At 28.2% G+C, this 16,716-nt stretch overlaps 3 protein-coding genes across 10 annotated transcripts; 2 read left to right on the top strand and 1 right to left on the bottom strand.

Annotated features, from left to right (window-relative positions):
• Nucleotides 1–367: 367 nt before the first annotated feature.
• ND-42 (NADH dehydrogenase (ubiquinone) subunit ND-42) lies at nt 368–3,625 on the bottom strand. 3 transcript variants are annotated; one of them, XM_086917367.1, is made up of 6 exons: nt 3,385–3,525; nt 2,746–2,783; nt 2,046–2,352; nt 1,205–1,846; nt 722–1,114; nt 368–612 (listed from the first exon to the last, which is right to left on the bottom strand). In XM_086917367.1, the coding sequence occupies exons 3-6, from the start codon at nt 2,112–2,114 to the stop codon at nt 466–468; spliced, it is 1,251 nt and encodes a 416-aa protein (XP_086773493.1). In that variant the 5' UTR covers nt 2,115–2,352; nt 2,746–2,783; nt 3,385–3,525; the 3' UTR covers nt 368–465. The 3 variants fall into 3 exon arrangements, with proteins under 3 accessions (XP_086773493.1, XP_086773494.1, XP_031771595.1); XM_086917368.1 differs by having other exon boundaries at nt 2,746–2,864; nt 3,385–3,496; XM_031915735.2 differs by lacking the exon at nt 2,746–2,783 and having other exon boundaries at nt 3,385–3,625.
• Nucleotides 2,790–10,435, top strand: LOC100865498 (uncharacterized). Of its 5 annotated transcripts, none has more exons than XM_086917361.1 (7): nt 2,790–3,181; nt 4,113–4,205; nt 4,278–5,864; nt 5,965–6,189; nt 6,287–6,408; nt 6,734–6,964; nt 7,672–10,435. In XM_086917361.1, the coding sequence occupies exons 1-7, from the start codon at nt 3,178–3,180 to the stop codon at nt 9,826–9,828; spliced, it is 4,419 nt and encodes a 1,472-aa protein (XP_086773487.1). In that variant the 5' UTR covers nt 2,790–3,177; the 3' UTR covers nt 9,829–10,435. The 5 variants fall into 5 exon arrangements, with proteins under 5 accessions (XP_086773487.1, XP_086773486.1, XP_086773490.1 ...); XM_086917360.1 differs by having other exon boundaries at nt 6,287–6,423; XM_086917362.1 differs by lacking the exon at nt 2,790–3,181 and adding an exon at nt 3,525–3,681 and having other exon boundaries at nt 6,287–6,423.
• On the top strand, nt 8,504–16,532 carry LOC147658504 (uncharacterized). 2 transcript variants are annotated; one of them, XM_086917366.1, is made up of 3 exons: nt 8,504–8,593; nt 11,436–12,037; nt 12,115–16,532. In XM_086917366.1, exons 2-3 carry the CDS (start codon nt 11,526–11,528, stop codon nt 13,073–13,075), a joined length of 1,473 nt encoding a protein of 490 aa, XP_086773492.1. In that variant the 5' UTR covers nt 8,504–8,593; nt 11,436–11,525; the 3' UTR covers nt 13,076–16,532. The 2 variants fall into 2 exon arrangements, with proteins under 2 accessions (XP_086773492.1, XP_086773491.1); XM_086917365.1 differs by lacking the exon at nt 8,504–8,593 and having other exon boundaries at nt 10,634–12,037.
• Nucleotides 16,533–16,716: the final 184 nt, after the last annotated feature.

The raw sequence follows: 16,716 nt of genomic DNA, 5'->3' as shown, positions 1-16,716 counted from the left end.
TAATGTAAGTCTTCATATAACAATATTTTTGCAATATAATTTTACTCTAATACAATCAAAAAATTTAGAAAAACTTTATATAATATATTGTCTAACACAATTAAATCTTTTTTAATATACACAATAAACAGAATCTATAAATTATATTCAGAACAAAATATATATATCATTTTTATAATTTTAACAAATATGATTATTAAAACAAAATAATAATTTCATTAATTTTTAAAATCTGTTCTTTTTTTTTTTTTAAATTAGTAATTCTTAATTTTATATAATATAGTATTTTTTAAAAACATATTAGAATTGTCAATATTTTATTATGTTATTCAAATAGTTATGAAAAGAAACTGCAAATACAATTATATATTATAATACTAATTTTTTTTATTATATTAACTTATTTTGACATCTATAAAGATCTATAATAATCATCTAAAAGATTTATAATAAAATAAATAACTTTTAACATGGTAATTTAAATAAATTGCAATTTACAAAATCACGAGGCGTTCGACGATAAATAGAAGTAATTGGGGACTCTTTTTTTGTAATCCATGGAATCTTATCATAATGTGGATTACATCCAGGTTGATATTTTTCTGAATTAACCTGAAACATTATATAAAATTTTTATTATCTATAAAAAATTAATAATTTAATAAGTTATTTAATTATACAATTATAAAATATACAAAGTAGCATATTGGTGTATACTTACTGACTCAAGTATTTCCACTTGAATATCCTTTTCATCATCTACAAGATACATATCGGTAGCAACAATAGGTTCTGTCTTCTGATTCATATAGTCAAATATATATTTCTTATCTTGATACATTTCCAAAAAGTTAATTAATTGATCAGTATCAACAAATACCCAATCTTGAAGTTTTTCTTTATGTTGATCTTCTTCAAAATCTAAAGTTTCAATGTCTTGAATTACATCTATATTATTGCCTTCTTTTGACCAATCATAGATTAATATATGTGAGTGTGATGATAGCCAAGATAAACATTTTTCTTTAACTGAATTTTCTAAATCTGTTAAATATTTTGTTGTTAAAACTTTTGAATTAATTTCATCCACATTACCTCGTTTTTTAATTTTTTCCTATGTATAATACATTCAATTAATATATTTGTATAGTATTAATCTATAATATTAATTAACAATTTTTTTAAAAATAAAAAATAAACTTACTAGAATGATTTCTGGAGATGCATCCAAATATATAACTAAGTGTGGTCTTAACAGAAATTTGAATGAATTTTTTCTCATCATTTCAAATTCTTTCACAGTTAAGTCACTAAGATATCCAGCTTTATGCATAGCATCCATAAAAGCATATTCTGTAAAAATGGATCGATTGAGTACTACACCTTGTCCAGTTGCTAATATATGAACAAGTGCATTTAAATATTGTTCAAGTCTCATGTTAAAAAATCCTAATTGGATGGATGCTGTTCTATAATAATGAGGATTTTTTAAAAAATCTTTTAAATCATAAAAACGACATGATTCTGGTAATTGAGGATTTAGATCACGAAGATCAAATCCATAATGATTTATAAATATTTCATCATGTGTTGGTGCTGGCATATATAAAAATCCAAAATCTTTTGCTATTTGTTCACAAAGTTTAGTTTTTCCTACTGCAGGAGGTCCATCTACAATTATTAATTTGGTATTATCATCATATCTAAGAGTTGTTGGATCCAATATCATATTGCATTCATTGCATATCTTTTTCCAATAAGGATATGGAGCTGGTTTAGGTATACATTCTTTAAACGCAATTCTTTTTATAAATGCCACTTGTGTTATATTGTAATTCTTTGATATCTATAATATATAAATTTAATAATAAAAAATATTCAAATTAAAAAATATTTTTTAAGAAATTATTTTAATATTTATTACAATTCACAAATATTCGATAAATATATACAATTTTGATAATATCTAATTATTTCTAAATATTATTTTATGTTAATATTATGTTTATCATTTTTCTAATAATATAATTATTAAAAGTACTAACCTTACATAATCGAGTTAAGTATCCGATAGAATTGCTTTTTACAATTCTAACAGAAAATATTGATGTCATTTTATTGAAATTAATATTATTTCATTAAAAGATATTCATATATAATTAATTATATGCAACAAAATTAATATTCTTCTTATTATTAATTTCTTATCTCAAATTCAATAACAGTATAACATTGTTGAACATTCTATGACTGTTCAGTGGTACTCATGTTCTGTATTCTTATTATTTTTAAATTGTAGATTTGTTTTTAGTATTGATTTGAATTTTTATAAATATAATCATAGAAATGTAACTAAAATATAAAAAAATTTTTTCCATTTTTAAGCATTATAATATATACTTTGTTTTTTGAAAATATCATATATGATATATATTTAGTAGATTTTTGGACATTTAAATAAATGCATTCGCAATCTAATAATTATAAAATTAGTTTTTAAATAAAATTATATTTTAAAATAATTATAACATTCAAAAAAAAATTTGTATTACAATTTAATACTTGAAAATAATTGATATCAATATAATGAAATACAATTTTAATAATTATATGAATTCACAATATTTTATATTGATATTGAAAATAAAAAAAAAATAATTTTTTGTTTTTAAAAAATAAAAATACATATATAATGTATACATGTATATAAATACATATAATCGAATACAAAAATTTTGAATTTACCTCTTATAATAATTTCTTTAATTTTCCGCCGAATGGAGCTAGTATCACAGTTATATGATACGTTCACAAACAAATAGAATCATTTGCAATGAAATTGAAGTATTGAATCGCTTTAATCGCTAATTAATTAAGCACAATAAACGCGAAAAACATTCTTATTCTCGAGTGATAATACTAGAATAAATTTTCTTTCTTTAACGAATACAGAAAAGACAAAATCGTTCAATGCAAAATAACATTTTAAGTAATAAAAGATGTGAACTCAACAAAAAATATAAACGAAATTTGTATGGCGGAGGGGAGAGTTAAAACGACGAAGAAAGAGAGAAGTTTTGTAACTTCGAACCGCCAATCGGTCAAACAAAGTGGCAGACGCTTGCGTCTCATGACAAGGAAAGGACCTCCGAGTGTACCGTGCTGCGTCATCGTAGAATGGGTGAGTACCACGATGTGCAACTGATGGATTTGCTTATATAAATAATAATCTATTTGAAGCATACAGGGCGTGTCTTTCAAAGAAATAAAATTTATTCTAACTTTTGTTTTTCATTTTTCTATTTTTTATAGTTCTTTATTCCAGTTATATATATATAAAATATATATAAATATAAAAAATGACTTATCAAAGACGATACTTACGTTTCTCGAACTGGCGTTCGAGCAACGCACAGTGACTTTCGATACTTCGATTAACTAATCTATCGGGGAAAATTATATGACTATGGTGCACACGTTACACACAGATCGTTGTCGTGTGCTTGGAATTTTGTACTCTCCCCACTCTGGTTTGCTTCTATTATTTTCTATTTTCCACCATTATGTGTATTTCGTGCTTTCCTTCTGTATAGAAACTTCGAGTTGTTCCGTATTTTTTTAGAGCATTGGATAAAAACTTGTTTGCTTGATGCCGTTGGGATATTATCGGTGACAGATAATGTATGTTTATATAATAACTGCATTTAAAAATAATGATTTGTGTTTGGTAATAATTTGGCAATAAATTTGATGACAGCAGAAACAAAATTTTTATTCTTTCATTCAAGAATTTCAAAAATTCTTTTATTTTGAAATATAAGTGAGATGAATTAATTGTGATTTAATGATCAATTTATCAATGAGAATTTGTTTTGATTTTCGAAATAATAATTGATTGAATTAGCTTTTGTTTTTACTTATAAATTAATTTTAAATTTAAAAGTTTCATATTTACATAAATTTTTATAATAACTTTAATACAAATATTAATTTTAATATATAATAATTACTATAATAATTTTTATAGTAATTTTATTGTAATAATATTTATGCTCTGTAGTATTATTTAATAGATGTTGATAATGTTTACATATATTTTTTTTATTTTAAAGACACACAAGGGGGAATGTCCCGTAATACTGGACCTGGTTTGTATGAATTCCTTATGGAAGCAGAACTCCAACAGTATTATCCTGGAATTCGAGGTTTGCAGTTTTATTGAAATTAAAATTTAAAATTTTTAAGAATTGAAAATAATTTATTGTATATTCATTCAGGGGACTTGAAAGTACAGACAACTGCTCAATTGAAATATGTAACAGAAGATGATTTGAATGCAATTGGAATGAGCAAACCAGAAATGCGTCGTTTAAAGAAATATTTTCAAAAACATTTTCCACAAAATTATTTATCTAAATTCAAAAAGATGTTACTACCAAAACGAGAAGAACCAACTACAGGTGCTTTAACTATGTTGCCAGAGGAAAGGCAAGATAGACCACCAATTCGTGTTCCTAATAAACATATGATACCAGCAGATGCAATTATTGTAAACAAAGAATTAGGAACAGGAGAATTTGGAGTTGTTCAACAAGGAGTTTGGACAAATGATGGTGAAAGAATACAAGTAGCAATTAAATGTTTATCACGAGAAAGAATGCAGAATAATCCGATAGAGTTTTTAAAAGAAGCAGCTATAATGTATGCAATAGATCACGAACATATTGTAAGATTGTATGGTGTAGTTCTAGATACAAATTCTTTGATGCTTGTCACAGAATTAGCACCTCTGAGATCATTATTAGAATGTTTGAAAGAACCAAGTTTACGTAGCAGTTTTCCTGTACTTTCATTATGTGATTTTTCTGTACAAATTGCAGATGGAATGCAATATTTAGAGGCAAAACGATTAATACACAGAGATCTTGCTGCTCGGAATATCTTAGTATTTTCTAAAAACAAAGTCAAAATATCTGATTTCGGATTATCTCGTGCTTTAGGGGTTGGAAAAGATTATTATCAAACGAATTTCAATGTAAATTTGAAATTACCAATAGCATGGTGTGCTCCAGAATGTATATCATATTTAAAATTTACTTCTGCTAGTGATGTATGGGCCTATGGAGTGACTTTATGGGAAATGTTTAGTTATGGTTTTCAACCATGGGCAGCATTAACAGGTCATCAAATTTTAGAAGCGATAGATGATCCTAATTTTCAAAGATTAGAACAACCAGAATGTTGCCCAAAAGAGTATTTTTCACTCATGCAACAATGTTGGCAACATGAACCATCTAAACGTCCCAAATTTTCTGAATTAATTAATCTTTTACCTGACTTGAAGCCAGAACAAGTTCAAGCTGTTCAAGATAGCATGGAAACAAATCAGCTTGTTTACAGACAAGGAGATGTTATTACTGTTCTTGATAAGGGAAGTAGTAATACATTATGGAAAGGTGTTCTAAATAATGGAAAAACTGGCTTTTTTAATCCTGCTCATACAATAGCATATCTTGGATCTAATTTACCAAGTAATAAACCAGGTGAATTCACACGTGGTGATGGTAAAAACACATTTTCTTCTCAAAGACGAAAGATTCGAACGGATATGATTTCGTCTCCACAAGGTGATTTGAAACACACTGGTCATGTTGGATTAGATGGAGCTTACTTTGGTGATATTGGTTTTCTCGGCGGAAAATATTCACATTTACCACGACAAGTGGTTCCACCATATAAACCACAGGAAGATGTAACGGATAATTCTAGTCAAGCTTCGAATCAGGAAACAAGAAGCGCGGATACAAATAGAGAATTATTAAGAGATTATAGGAATACACAACAGGATGTCCAAAATAAACATGGTATATGTCTTTTTTATAACATTTAAAATAATATTCTTTTATAAACTTTAAGATTATTATTGGATTCTTTGATATTATTGTATGTATTTTTTTTTATTAGAAAGTTTGTGGTCAGACGTAAATGAAGTGTGCCATACTGCTAATTCAAGTAAACAGTCTGTTCCATTAAACATGGCTAGCAATAATGATCTTGGAGCAGATCATGAATATCATGAAATAAGTGATGAAGAAAATCAAGATAGTCCATTAAGATTTGATAAAACATTAAATTTTGATTTTGGTCCAAGTTTATTGGCTGAAATGGATCAAATGTTTAGATCACTAGGTAAATTTAATAATGATATGACTTTAGAAGATTATGACGAATTATTATATAAATATATATTAATTAATTTTTATAATATGTATTTTTTTTTAATTAGGATCTTCTCCTCCTCCACCACCTCCAATTCACCCTTTATCAACTGAACATGAATCAAGTAATGTTCGAAATGAACTGAGAGAAATACAAGCAAAGCAGAGCAATAAAAAAAAGCAAGCCACCGTGAGTCCAATAAATGTACAGTAATTTTTTTGTCTTATTTATTATTATGCTTTTTTATATTATTAGTTCATTATTTATTTTTTATTTATTATTTTTCGCTGTGTATCATTAATTCTTTTTTACATATATATTATTTGCATGTTGAAGCATAGAACCCAAAATTTTTATTCAAGTATTCAAAAAAAAAAAAAAAATAGAGATAATAAATATAAAAAAACATATACAGTATACATTTATATGATATGTTAACATTGAAAAAAAATAAAAATTGTTATACATTTTGCATTTACCAGAAATGGTAAACATTTACTTCTTATATATTTAGGTGAAGCCTATCTCAGCTGCCGATCAGAAAACTCTCTACTCAGCCATTGCTATGGCACAGGAATTGACAGCACGTTCCATGACAGACCTTGAACATCCACCGGAGTCTCCCCGAACACCTGCCAGTCCTTCAAGACGCAGAAAGTTCTCTTTTAAGTTGCCACATCAACACAGTCCCAAACCAGACAGACGACACTTTTCAGAAGAAGCTGCCAGTATACCTGACATACAGGTACATTAAACATATTTTCGTTTGTTCATCAACCTACTAAAAGATACACAAATAACATAATCAAAACACAATTTAATATTGTATTTTAAAAAATACTAATTCAATTTATTTTGTATTAAAATTAACAAGCAATATACAAAAACAATCAGTTCCTACAAACATAACATTATTCATTTCAACACAAACATAAATGATGTAATTCATACATTTCAAACTTTTTTTTTTGATAAAAATATTTTTGAAACATCTTTTAAATCCATTTTTGAAACATCTTTTTGAAACTGTTATGGAACAGAGTTAATTCCTGATGCCACACAAAAGAGTAGGTATATTGTAATTGTATATGTTCTTAATATTCCGACCTAACTTATTTAATTGAATATTAAGATAAAATGCTTAATTTACAAGAAAGACTAATCTTGACTTTCCTCTAATCCTTTCCTGTCTGTTTATTTTTCGTTTGTTTTTGAATTTTTTAATTTTTTATTATTTGTTTTTCATTTGTTATTGCCATAATTAAATATTCTTTCATTTCTATGTATCATATGCAATCATCAAAACTTTTATCAAACTTCTTATCTAATACAATATTTGCTTTGCTTTCAATTACGATATTTTTATCTATGTCTTTTATCACTGCTTATTATTTATAATTTCCCTAATTGCATGATTATTTGAAAATTGATGATCAATATTGATCAATAAAGTGGTTATGTTCAAGCTTGCAATCATTATCATCCACTGTATCAAGCATAGAATCACTTGGTGCACCATCTACCTTGAAATTACCATTATGGGACAAAGCATCTGCCGAATTTTGTTTCGCTAAATCTCGTGAACTTCTAACTAAACCCACTGCATGGACTTCTTACATGGACATAGAATTCGATGCACATATCCTTGATAATGCAGTTATGAAACAAAATCTGGTGAAATCGACGGAATTCTTGGAAAATGGTAACAAAAAGAGTAATTTCAATTGTGAAAGTATAACAGATATAAGTGGGAAACAAAATGTTCTTCAACAAAATGGAAAAGTACCTACTCTCAGTATAGAAAATTCAAATTTCGATTTTTCTCGAGAACAAAAAAGAGTATCCACCAGTTATGTGGATCGTTATTTTGAACAATCAAAATATTTCGACGATGATAGTACTATAACAGGTTCTAATGAGAAAGTATCGTACTTCGGCGATGATAAATATGACAAGATTAATAATTTAGAACAACCAGGTAAATCAGGATGTTATTCGAACATTCAGGATCAAGGATCTATTGCTGTGAATAAACATAACCAGCAGATATCAAGCAAATTTGCTAATTGCGATCAATCATTGAAAGATAATGTAACAAATTTTGAAATACAATGCGAAGAAACTGCTGGCTTTGATTTGATGAAGGAAAAGTCTTCAAACTTTGTTGACTTTACATGTAATAAGTCTATTAAATTTGATTTACCCAGGGATAAGATGATTAACATAGATCTCGGTACAAGACCGAAGATTTCTAGTTCTTTTAGTGATTCTTCTAAAATGAATATACCTGAATTTCCTAAGAAAATTGACATATCGAAGATGAGAGGTGGAAAAGTACCATTTGTACCAAGAAATCCAAGTCAAGAAAGTAAAGGTATTATTTTTGGATCTACAGATAGCATAAAAACTAATTTAAAAATGGGAGGAGGATCAGACAGTCCTAGAGGAAATATGGAGGCTATGAGAATCAATATTCAAAGTTTTCGTAAAATAGAACAAAATCAAAATGGTCATGAGGGTTTTCCTTTTGTTATATCCAATAACCCTTTGTTCATTGCAGAACCTGAAAAAAAGGAATCTCCCGTTTACAGTAGTTCTGAAAGTTTACGAGTTAATTTTCAACGACTTAGAAGAAAATCTGATGCAGAAATAAACAATCAAGTAGAACTGAGTAGCAAACTTTTAGCAGAAAAATATCAAAAAGAAGTATCAGGTTTGGAGAGTGTAAAGAATTATTTAGATTCAAAGAAAGGCCAGGGATTGAATTTAGGTCTGGGTAAATTGACACAGAATATGATTCAATTAGGAAAGAATATCGCGCAAAATTCAAGAAATATAGAAACTACTACCACCAAATCGTTAGTTACCAGTGTAAGGAATTTGGATATATCTGGTCAAACCCAAACATCTTTGAGAAGTCTAAATATACAAAAACCTAAACATTTAGATTTGAATATTCCTCTCCAATGTCAATCACAGACCAGTATAAAATTGAATCTGACTTCACAGAAAACGAATCCTCCATCTAGCCCCAATCTACACCAGCATATTTTAGAACCACCGAAATTGTACCAGAATGACAATACTAGAAAAGAACTATCTAAGACTGATACACTTTTAGAAAAAATGTCTACTGCTACCAATATATATAGACACAGAACATCTTCCCTATCAGAGAATAGGAAACCACCTCTTAAAAATATAAGGAGATCTTTTCATCCTATTAATGATTCTAGTGAAGATTCAGATTCTATATCTCATTCGGAAACAGACATACGGAGCCGTTTGCGTTATAAGCGCCGTCATAAAAAACTTCCGCATAATCTACGACTAAATTTCAAAAATAAAGGTCACTTTTTACATCCGGAAGCAGCTAGAGGATTTTCATCGATAGAACTTTGCGGAAAATCTCCGCCTCCATCGACCAGCTTTTTGAACTCTTTATCACCACCTTTTTCTTCTAGAAATAATTTACTTTCTTGGCCGGAAAGTGCGCCCAGTTCTAGTCTGACATTCACTAGTAATTCTGATTTGGATTCTGACACTAGTTCAGAATACCCAGAATTCACAAATGACATACTGACTTTTCCACCATCCCCTGCCCCATAAATAATCTATGCTTTAGATTTGGTCTTGAAATCTGATATCTATAATGTGTCATCATTGATATGCCAAATGCATGTTTTTGGCAAAAATATGTAGAACAATGCCAGAGTTGGGCAGAAGTATTTTATTTTTTTCTAGATTAAATCCTATTGAACATTTATAATTGATTATATGATAATGTCATAATTAATTATTGATATTAAGAATGATGTTAAAATGTTAAAATATGTTTAAGAGTAAAATTTTGGATAGCAATTCGTGAAAGTTTTGAATGAATTCATATTAAAAAATTTTCTATGTTATAAGACAATAGTTTTTTTGATATAGAATAATTTTCATAAGAAATTTTCAAATAGATATTTAATATTTAATATATTTGTGAGATAGGATTGATTCTAAAGACAAAAAAAAAAGACAAGTTGATATACAAAAATATCGATTGAAATTTTTTTATTGAGTTATAAATAATTTTGATTTGCGTTAGATGAAGCAAAGCGGAGATAGAGCGAGACGAAACCATGTGACGAAGATAAAGTTTATTTTATAACTTCAAACATCATATAATTGAAATGTTAAAATGAGATAAAATAAAACGGCTCTATCTATACTATGACGGAAATTAATATCACATTGTTATATAATAACTTTTATTTTGACTTTTATTTCACTTCTAGAATCAACTCTCCAAAAGTATCTCATGAATTATACATTAACATATATATATATAAGTTTAAAAAAATGAAAATATAATTCTTAATAGGTGATACATTATGGATATGAAAGAAATGAAATTAGAGTTGCTGTTTTTTTTTTATTAAAATTTTTGCTATGGTCATTAAATGAAATGATTATTGCTCAACTGTAATTAATAGCAAATATGATGAATTAAATCTTATTTTAAAGATTATCTTGGAGATCATATGGATTACGTAAATAGTACCCAACTTTGGTGATTAATAAATAATACCCAACTCTGGACAATATACAGTGTACTTAAATGAAAAACTGTTCTGAAACAGTTCTTCAATCACATACGCTTAGCATGCTTGCATGTTATATAATAATTAAATAATAATATCTAGTCGATAATATGTTTGGATACATTTACACGTTTATACTATTTGTACTTGAAGGGAAATTTTAATGGGAATATGTTAATCATTGAATTACACATGTCAAGTATATATGAATCTTTAACTTCAATACTCTGTCTTATATACATGTACAGGGAAATACATTGCATTTATTCCGTTTAAGATAATATTTTTAATCGGCCTATATCGAATATATTTTATCTTGGTCCTCTTTTTTCGGCATATTGATTTGCATCATGAAGTATAAAGAATGTGTTTATTATTTTTCCATGTGCTTGCGATTTTCTTTTAATTAGAGAGGATCCAGGTTTGTGTATATGTTCTCAGAAGTCATTTTTTCATATTTTAAATTATAGTTACTCTTTCTATCTGTCTGTTTCTCTCTTTCTCTCTCTCTCTGTTTCTCTCTTTCTCGCTCTCTCTCTTGCTGTCGCTATCTTTTCTTTTATTTATTATTTTCGTTCTTTAATTTCTGTTTCTCTTTCCCAAATCTATCCCCTCCCACGACTTGTTTAGGCTACGTTGTCGGATGAAGCCAAGGAAGTATACAACAGCCTTGTGGAGACACCCAGCATAGAAACCTCCCCGGATACAAATCCATTGCGCATGCTACGTTCAGGCTTGCCTATTGTCAGACCCAGAATTCGTGGAAATAAACATGCCACTCTGGGCCATCCAGTATCTCATCAAGATGACTTGGCTGCCGATCATTTTCATTTCGATGCCTATCACAGTGGTTCCAAGACACTGCCAAAAATAAGAGCGCCGCCACCACCACACGCACCGCCGCCCATACCTCATTCCCGTCATCTAGAAAGACATCATTCTACTCAGGAAATAGAAAACAATCAAAACCAGAATAATGTAGACGAGAATCCTATACCGTTGCCACCTAGAGACAGGTCTAAAACGCTGCAACCGAAATCTAGTTTACCCAGGCATCAGAGAAAGCATCCTTTGATTATACCAGGTGGTGGTGTAACTAGAACCTTGGCCAAAATGGCAGTTACTACACCACCTATCGAGGATCAGGTAGATGGAAGCTTACAGAGTACAAGTTCTTCCATAGCCAGCAGTTCATTACAAGAGGAATATTCATCAGAAAATTCAGCTAATAGGTTAGAATTTTTTTTACTATATTACAGATTAATTTCAAGATAAATTAATTGGATGTTAACAAGTTCTTCTTTTTCAGTCCAGAAGAATTTGAACAGCGTATAGATTCTGAATTAGCTGCATTGGATTCGTTATCGGCAGACGAAAATAGGTTGCACCGCTTCAGCGTGATCTCTGAAGACTTACTCGAATTTTCCGACAATTTAATCGATTGTGATACACCAGATTATCGACAGGAAATTAGTGATATACAATCTATTGATTCCTCAACAGAACGACTTCAGAGAAAAATCAGTATTGAATCAAAGACCTCTCTCAGAAGTAATACTTCGAAATATGTTCAAGAAAATGAAACAGGTGAAGCAAGTAGAAACTCTACTCCATCAGACACGAATAAATCCGAAGATTCAATGATCTCTATCAAAGGTGATCTTGCGCCAAGTAAGCTTCAAATATGTAAAAGAACATTATTAATTCAGAAACCTTCAAACTATATGATACAGTTTGATTATGGAGAATATTCAGAAAACAGCTCACAGTCACGATGTGATACGAACAAACAACAGACGGAAATCTCAAAAGAATCCTCTATTACTGATTCAAATGATAGTTTTCACTCTGCAGATTTACTAACATCTAACTATAATAGATTGTCTAATGAAAAATTATCTAGACATACAAGCGATCTTTCGCGACAATCTGATCATGTCTCTTGTGAGGATTTATTAGAATTCGCTTGTGATGGGCCAAATGTAAGAAGAACACGTGGGCCTCGAAATGGAGAACAATCTGATGAGGTTAGAATCATGATGAAAGTATTGCATGAGCAGTCCACTCCAGAATCATGCATAGCTGCATTAAATGTTACTGATTGGGATGTATTGGCAGCAATTAAGCTAGAACGCCTTCAAGGATTACTTAAAAAAGAAAACAACTTCGTTGGTCTGGAAGATTGCAAAGTAATGTTGAATCAATGTGGCGGCGATGTCGTAAAGGCGGCTGCATTATTAAGAAATACTGATGACACTGCTGCAGTTTAATTAACCATTTTTATAATAATTGGCAGATCTATATGAGATAGGCATGGAACACGTAGAGGAGTTAAGTTTTCGAAGTTAAAATGTTTTTTCCTTTTGTGTCCGCGCGTAGACGAATTTACGCAACATTTATTTATTATTTTAGAATTAGTTAGAGTGAGATTATAGTATTATATAATGCGTTGTTGTTGCCTAGGCACTTCGATAGAGCTTCTGCAAAGGAGTAACGTATGATTGCCTATCTAGAAATAAAGTAACTAAGTAACTTAATTACATATTGAAAAATATGTTCAAGACAAAATAAATTTTATTTATTTATTTATTTTTTTTCAATTTGGAATTACAATAAGTTATAATAGTTCAAAACATTAAATATAGAATTATTCATTTTTCAATTTTTAATATTTAAAATTTTATGTGACATAATTATATTTGTTTTAAATATTTTAGCATCTTTCAAATTAAGTATTTTCTTTCTAGTGAGGCAAACTTACGTATATATGAAATAACAGTTTTTTTATTTAATTTTTTTAATGAGAAAAAGATAAAATTACATTTTTCCCTCTTTCTTTAATACAAACTTAATGTGATAATTTGCACAATAAATCGTTGATCAATTTTTTGTGATCGGATTAATCATACGTAGTAGAAGCATAACTGAATATATGCATATATATTCTTATATCTTTAGTTAAACAAATGTTTAAGTATTATCGAAATCTATGACTAAACAGTAAATTCTTGTACTGCATAAATTATCTCATTTTTTATTTGTTATATTTTCATCTTTTATTTAGAAAATTGCATAAAAATCGCATATTTTGTACAAGATAATCATTTATTATCATTTGATAAGAAATTTTTGTAAGAAATCTAACTTATAAATTGAATATCTGGAAATTATTTATTCTCTCTATACATTTTTTATTGTTTAAAACAAAAAAATAAAAAGGAGAGAAAAATATTTTTGTTATTAAAAAAGATTTGATTCCAAAGATAATATTCACACGGTATTATTATTTGGGTATCATATGCACTGTAGATTAATATTCAATCGTATTCATCGCATATTAAGTTTTTATAATTAGTCACTTCAGGAAAAAGATATTTGTTCGTATCAGTGGTGACTAATGAAGTATTATGCATTGTTCAATAGAAGTTCTCTGAAGGCAATATATATTTGATTGATTATTTGTGATAGAGCAAATACAATAATATAAAAATAGATATGCATGTTGGCCAAAATTTTTTAGAAATGAAGCATACATCTTGTGATGGTGAATGAGGAAACAAATTCTTGTGCCATTTCATAGAACTTCTTAATATGTGTAATACTTATGTAATACATCATTTTGTATTAAGTGCGAGTTTATCAATAAGTATATTGATAAATCTTAAATACGTCCTGTATGCGTAATAATCGCTGAAAATCAGCACAAATGGGAGAGAGAACGAGAGTGAAAGAGAGATTAGAAAAAACTGCTTGTTATAATAAGATTCAACATTCAGAATCTTAAATGAAGAATTTTTTAGCAATGCAGAATTTTTTTTATCTCATACAGGGATGGGAATAGGAATATGTATTTTGACCCGGTAATAGGGTACGATAAGCACCAAATATTACATACGGAATCTTTGTGTTCAATAAGATTGATTTTTATATTTTGCTAGAGAGAGCTTTCGTGTTAATTTTGTTAAGTTATAAGAGATATTTAATTCGATTTGATTAGAGATGAATAGCATAAAAGAGGTAATATTGTTAATGAACGTACATAAAAATGTGAATTAAATTCATGATACATTTAGGTAACAATTTGTATAGCGGAAATTTTTTTATGATTTTTACTTAGGTCTCAGGTAAAACAAGTTTTTTTTTTTTTTTATATAGTATTTCGAAAGTTTTGCAAATCTTAATTCGAATTTTTAATAATGATTTGTAACTAATATGTAAGTTGGTATTAGATTTGGATTGCATTATTTTCGAAATACTGGAAATATTTGGAAATGTTCAATCAAGTTTGACAAGTTGAATAACATATCCGAAACTGACTTTGGCTAGAGCAAAAGTGCCACTGCTTCGAGATATATTTTTTCATATATCTCTTTTGTATGAAAATTTTTTCTATAAATGCTTTTTTTTTAGGTAATTTTGCTATAGTTCAAGTAAGTTCGAGAAAGAAATTTGCTCACTGTAATTTCGTGTAATTGACTAATAACATAATGTTTTATTATAAGAAAAGTGTTAAACAAAAAAAAAATGAAAGAACAATGTCTTATAAAATTAATTATAAGCGATTGAAAGTCTTTGCCGACCGTACTTCTATCTCTTAACAAAGCCAAATAGGAGCTTACGAAAATCGCCTAAGTAATATTACTTAGTTTCTTTTTATAATAATATTGAACAATAAGGTTTTCGGTTCCTGAATAAAAATACGCGTATTGTATCGTATCGTGTATTTTTTTATGCTGAATTTATATTTGTTCTATCATGTATTGGCTCTAAGAATATATATGTAAGGTTAGAAAATAATAATACTAACCTGTTAGGAACTAAAGAATTGAAAAAAATCAAAGTATTAGGGCATTAATATTAAGAATGTAGAGAATAAAGATACACTGTTCAAAATAGTCAGAAAATACTTCTTGAATGACAAAAGAGTATAAACTAACCTCTAATCTAGATAATTATAACTGCAACAGTATTTATATCTTGAGTAAGTTAATTAATTTTTATGATATTGAAAAATGATTAACTATTAAATAAGTGATATTTCAGTCATATTGTTTAATTAAATTGTTTAATATCATAGTGATTCATGAATAGTGACTCAAACAAGAAATCTTATCTACTGACTTACCTTGAATAGTGTGAAATATACAAATAACAAGCGAAATGAAAAAATTTTCTTGAGCCAAGACATAAATGAAATGAAGATCTACAAAACATAATAATGTTCAGTATAAAGAGATCAATTATTTTTGTGCAGGAACCACAATATGGGATAATTAGATTTAGCCGATTAGTAAATGTATCAATATTAATTTTCCTGAGCCAGCGTACTTAGTCGATTCTCGCGATGAAAACTTGTGTAACAATTTAAGAATCATCATCAGCAGAGCTTTCGTAGGATTTTTTTGAAGATATACGATCATTTTACATGAGATCATTATTGATAAGATCTTTACGCGCTTCCTTTATGCGGATAAATCTAATAAATCCGACGCTCTTGAATAAAATAATTGAAATTAAATCTGCCAAAACTCGTGAAGAGGAGAATCGACGCCTCTTACGGCAATAATAGTAAGTTCATCCTATAATCCGTTTTTTTTAAAAGCGATATTACTATGATAAGATAACACACATTTGTACGTCTCTATATGAATTATTATCGCGCGGAAACACGATGTTTTATATCGATTGTATTTACGATAATATATATACACATTCACAAATGAAAAATTTTGACTTCTTTTAATTTTTCAATTAAAAAATTATTTGAATAATTATGAAGGAATTTTATAAATATGAATTAAAATTTTTTATAAAATTTTAAAATAAAGAAAGAATTTTATTTTTTATTTATATATTTTGAAAGTTTATTTATATTTGGAATTTATAAAATATTAATATAATTCATAATTTC

This window comes from Apis florea, unplaced genomic scaffold, assembly GCF_048593485.1.
Source record: "Apis florea isolate Af1SG1 unplaced genomic scaffold, ASM4859348v1 contig_2201_pilon, whole genome shotgun sequence".
Taxonomy (NCBI): domain Eukaryota; kingdom Metazoa; phylum Arthropoda; class Insecta; order Hymenoptera; family Apidae; genus Apis; species Apis florea.
This window is presented reverse-complemented; position numbering and strand designations above follow the sequence as displayed.

Excerpts from the sequence above, each read along its gene's own strand:
- ND-42 (XM_031915735.2), bottom strand. The coding sequence starts at position 2,114 with ATGACATCAATATTTTCTGTTAGAATTGTAAAAAGCAATTCTATCGGA. Across the intron at positions 1,115-1,204 it reads CATCTCCAGAAATCATTCTA|GAAAAAATTAAAAAACGAGG; the intron begins GTAAGTTTATTT and ends TATTATACATAG. Across the intron at positions 613-721 it reads AAGTGGAAATACTTGAGTCA|GTTAATTCAGAAAAATATCA; the intron begins GTAAGTATACAC and ends ATAATGTTTCAG.
- LOC100865498 (XM_086917360.1), top strand. Across the intron at positions 5,865-5,964 it reads GGATGTCCAAAATAAACATG|AAAGTTTGTGGTCAGACGTA; the intron begins GTATATGTCTTT and ends TTTTTTTATTAG. Across the intron at positions 6,965-7,671 it reads CCAGTATACCTGACATACAG|TGGTTATGTTCAAGCTTGCA; the intron begins GTACATTAAACA and ends TGATCAATAAAG.
- LOC147658504 (XM_086917366.1), top strand. The coding sequence starts at position 11,526 with ATGCTACGTTCAGGCTTGCCTATTGTCAGACCCAGAATTCGTGGAAAT. Across the intron at positions 12,038-12,114 it reads TCAGAAAATTCAGCTAATAG|TCCAGAAGAATTTGAACAGC; the intron begins GTTAGAATTTTT and ends CTTCTTTTTCAG.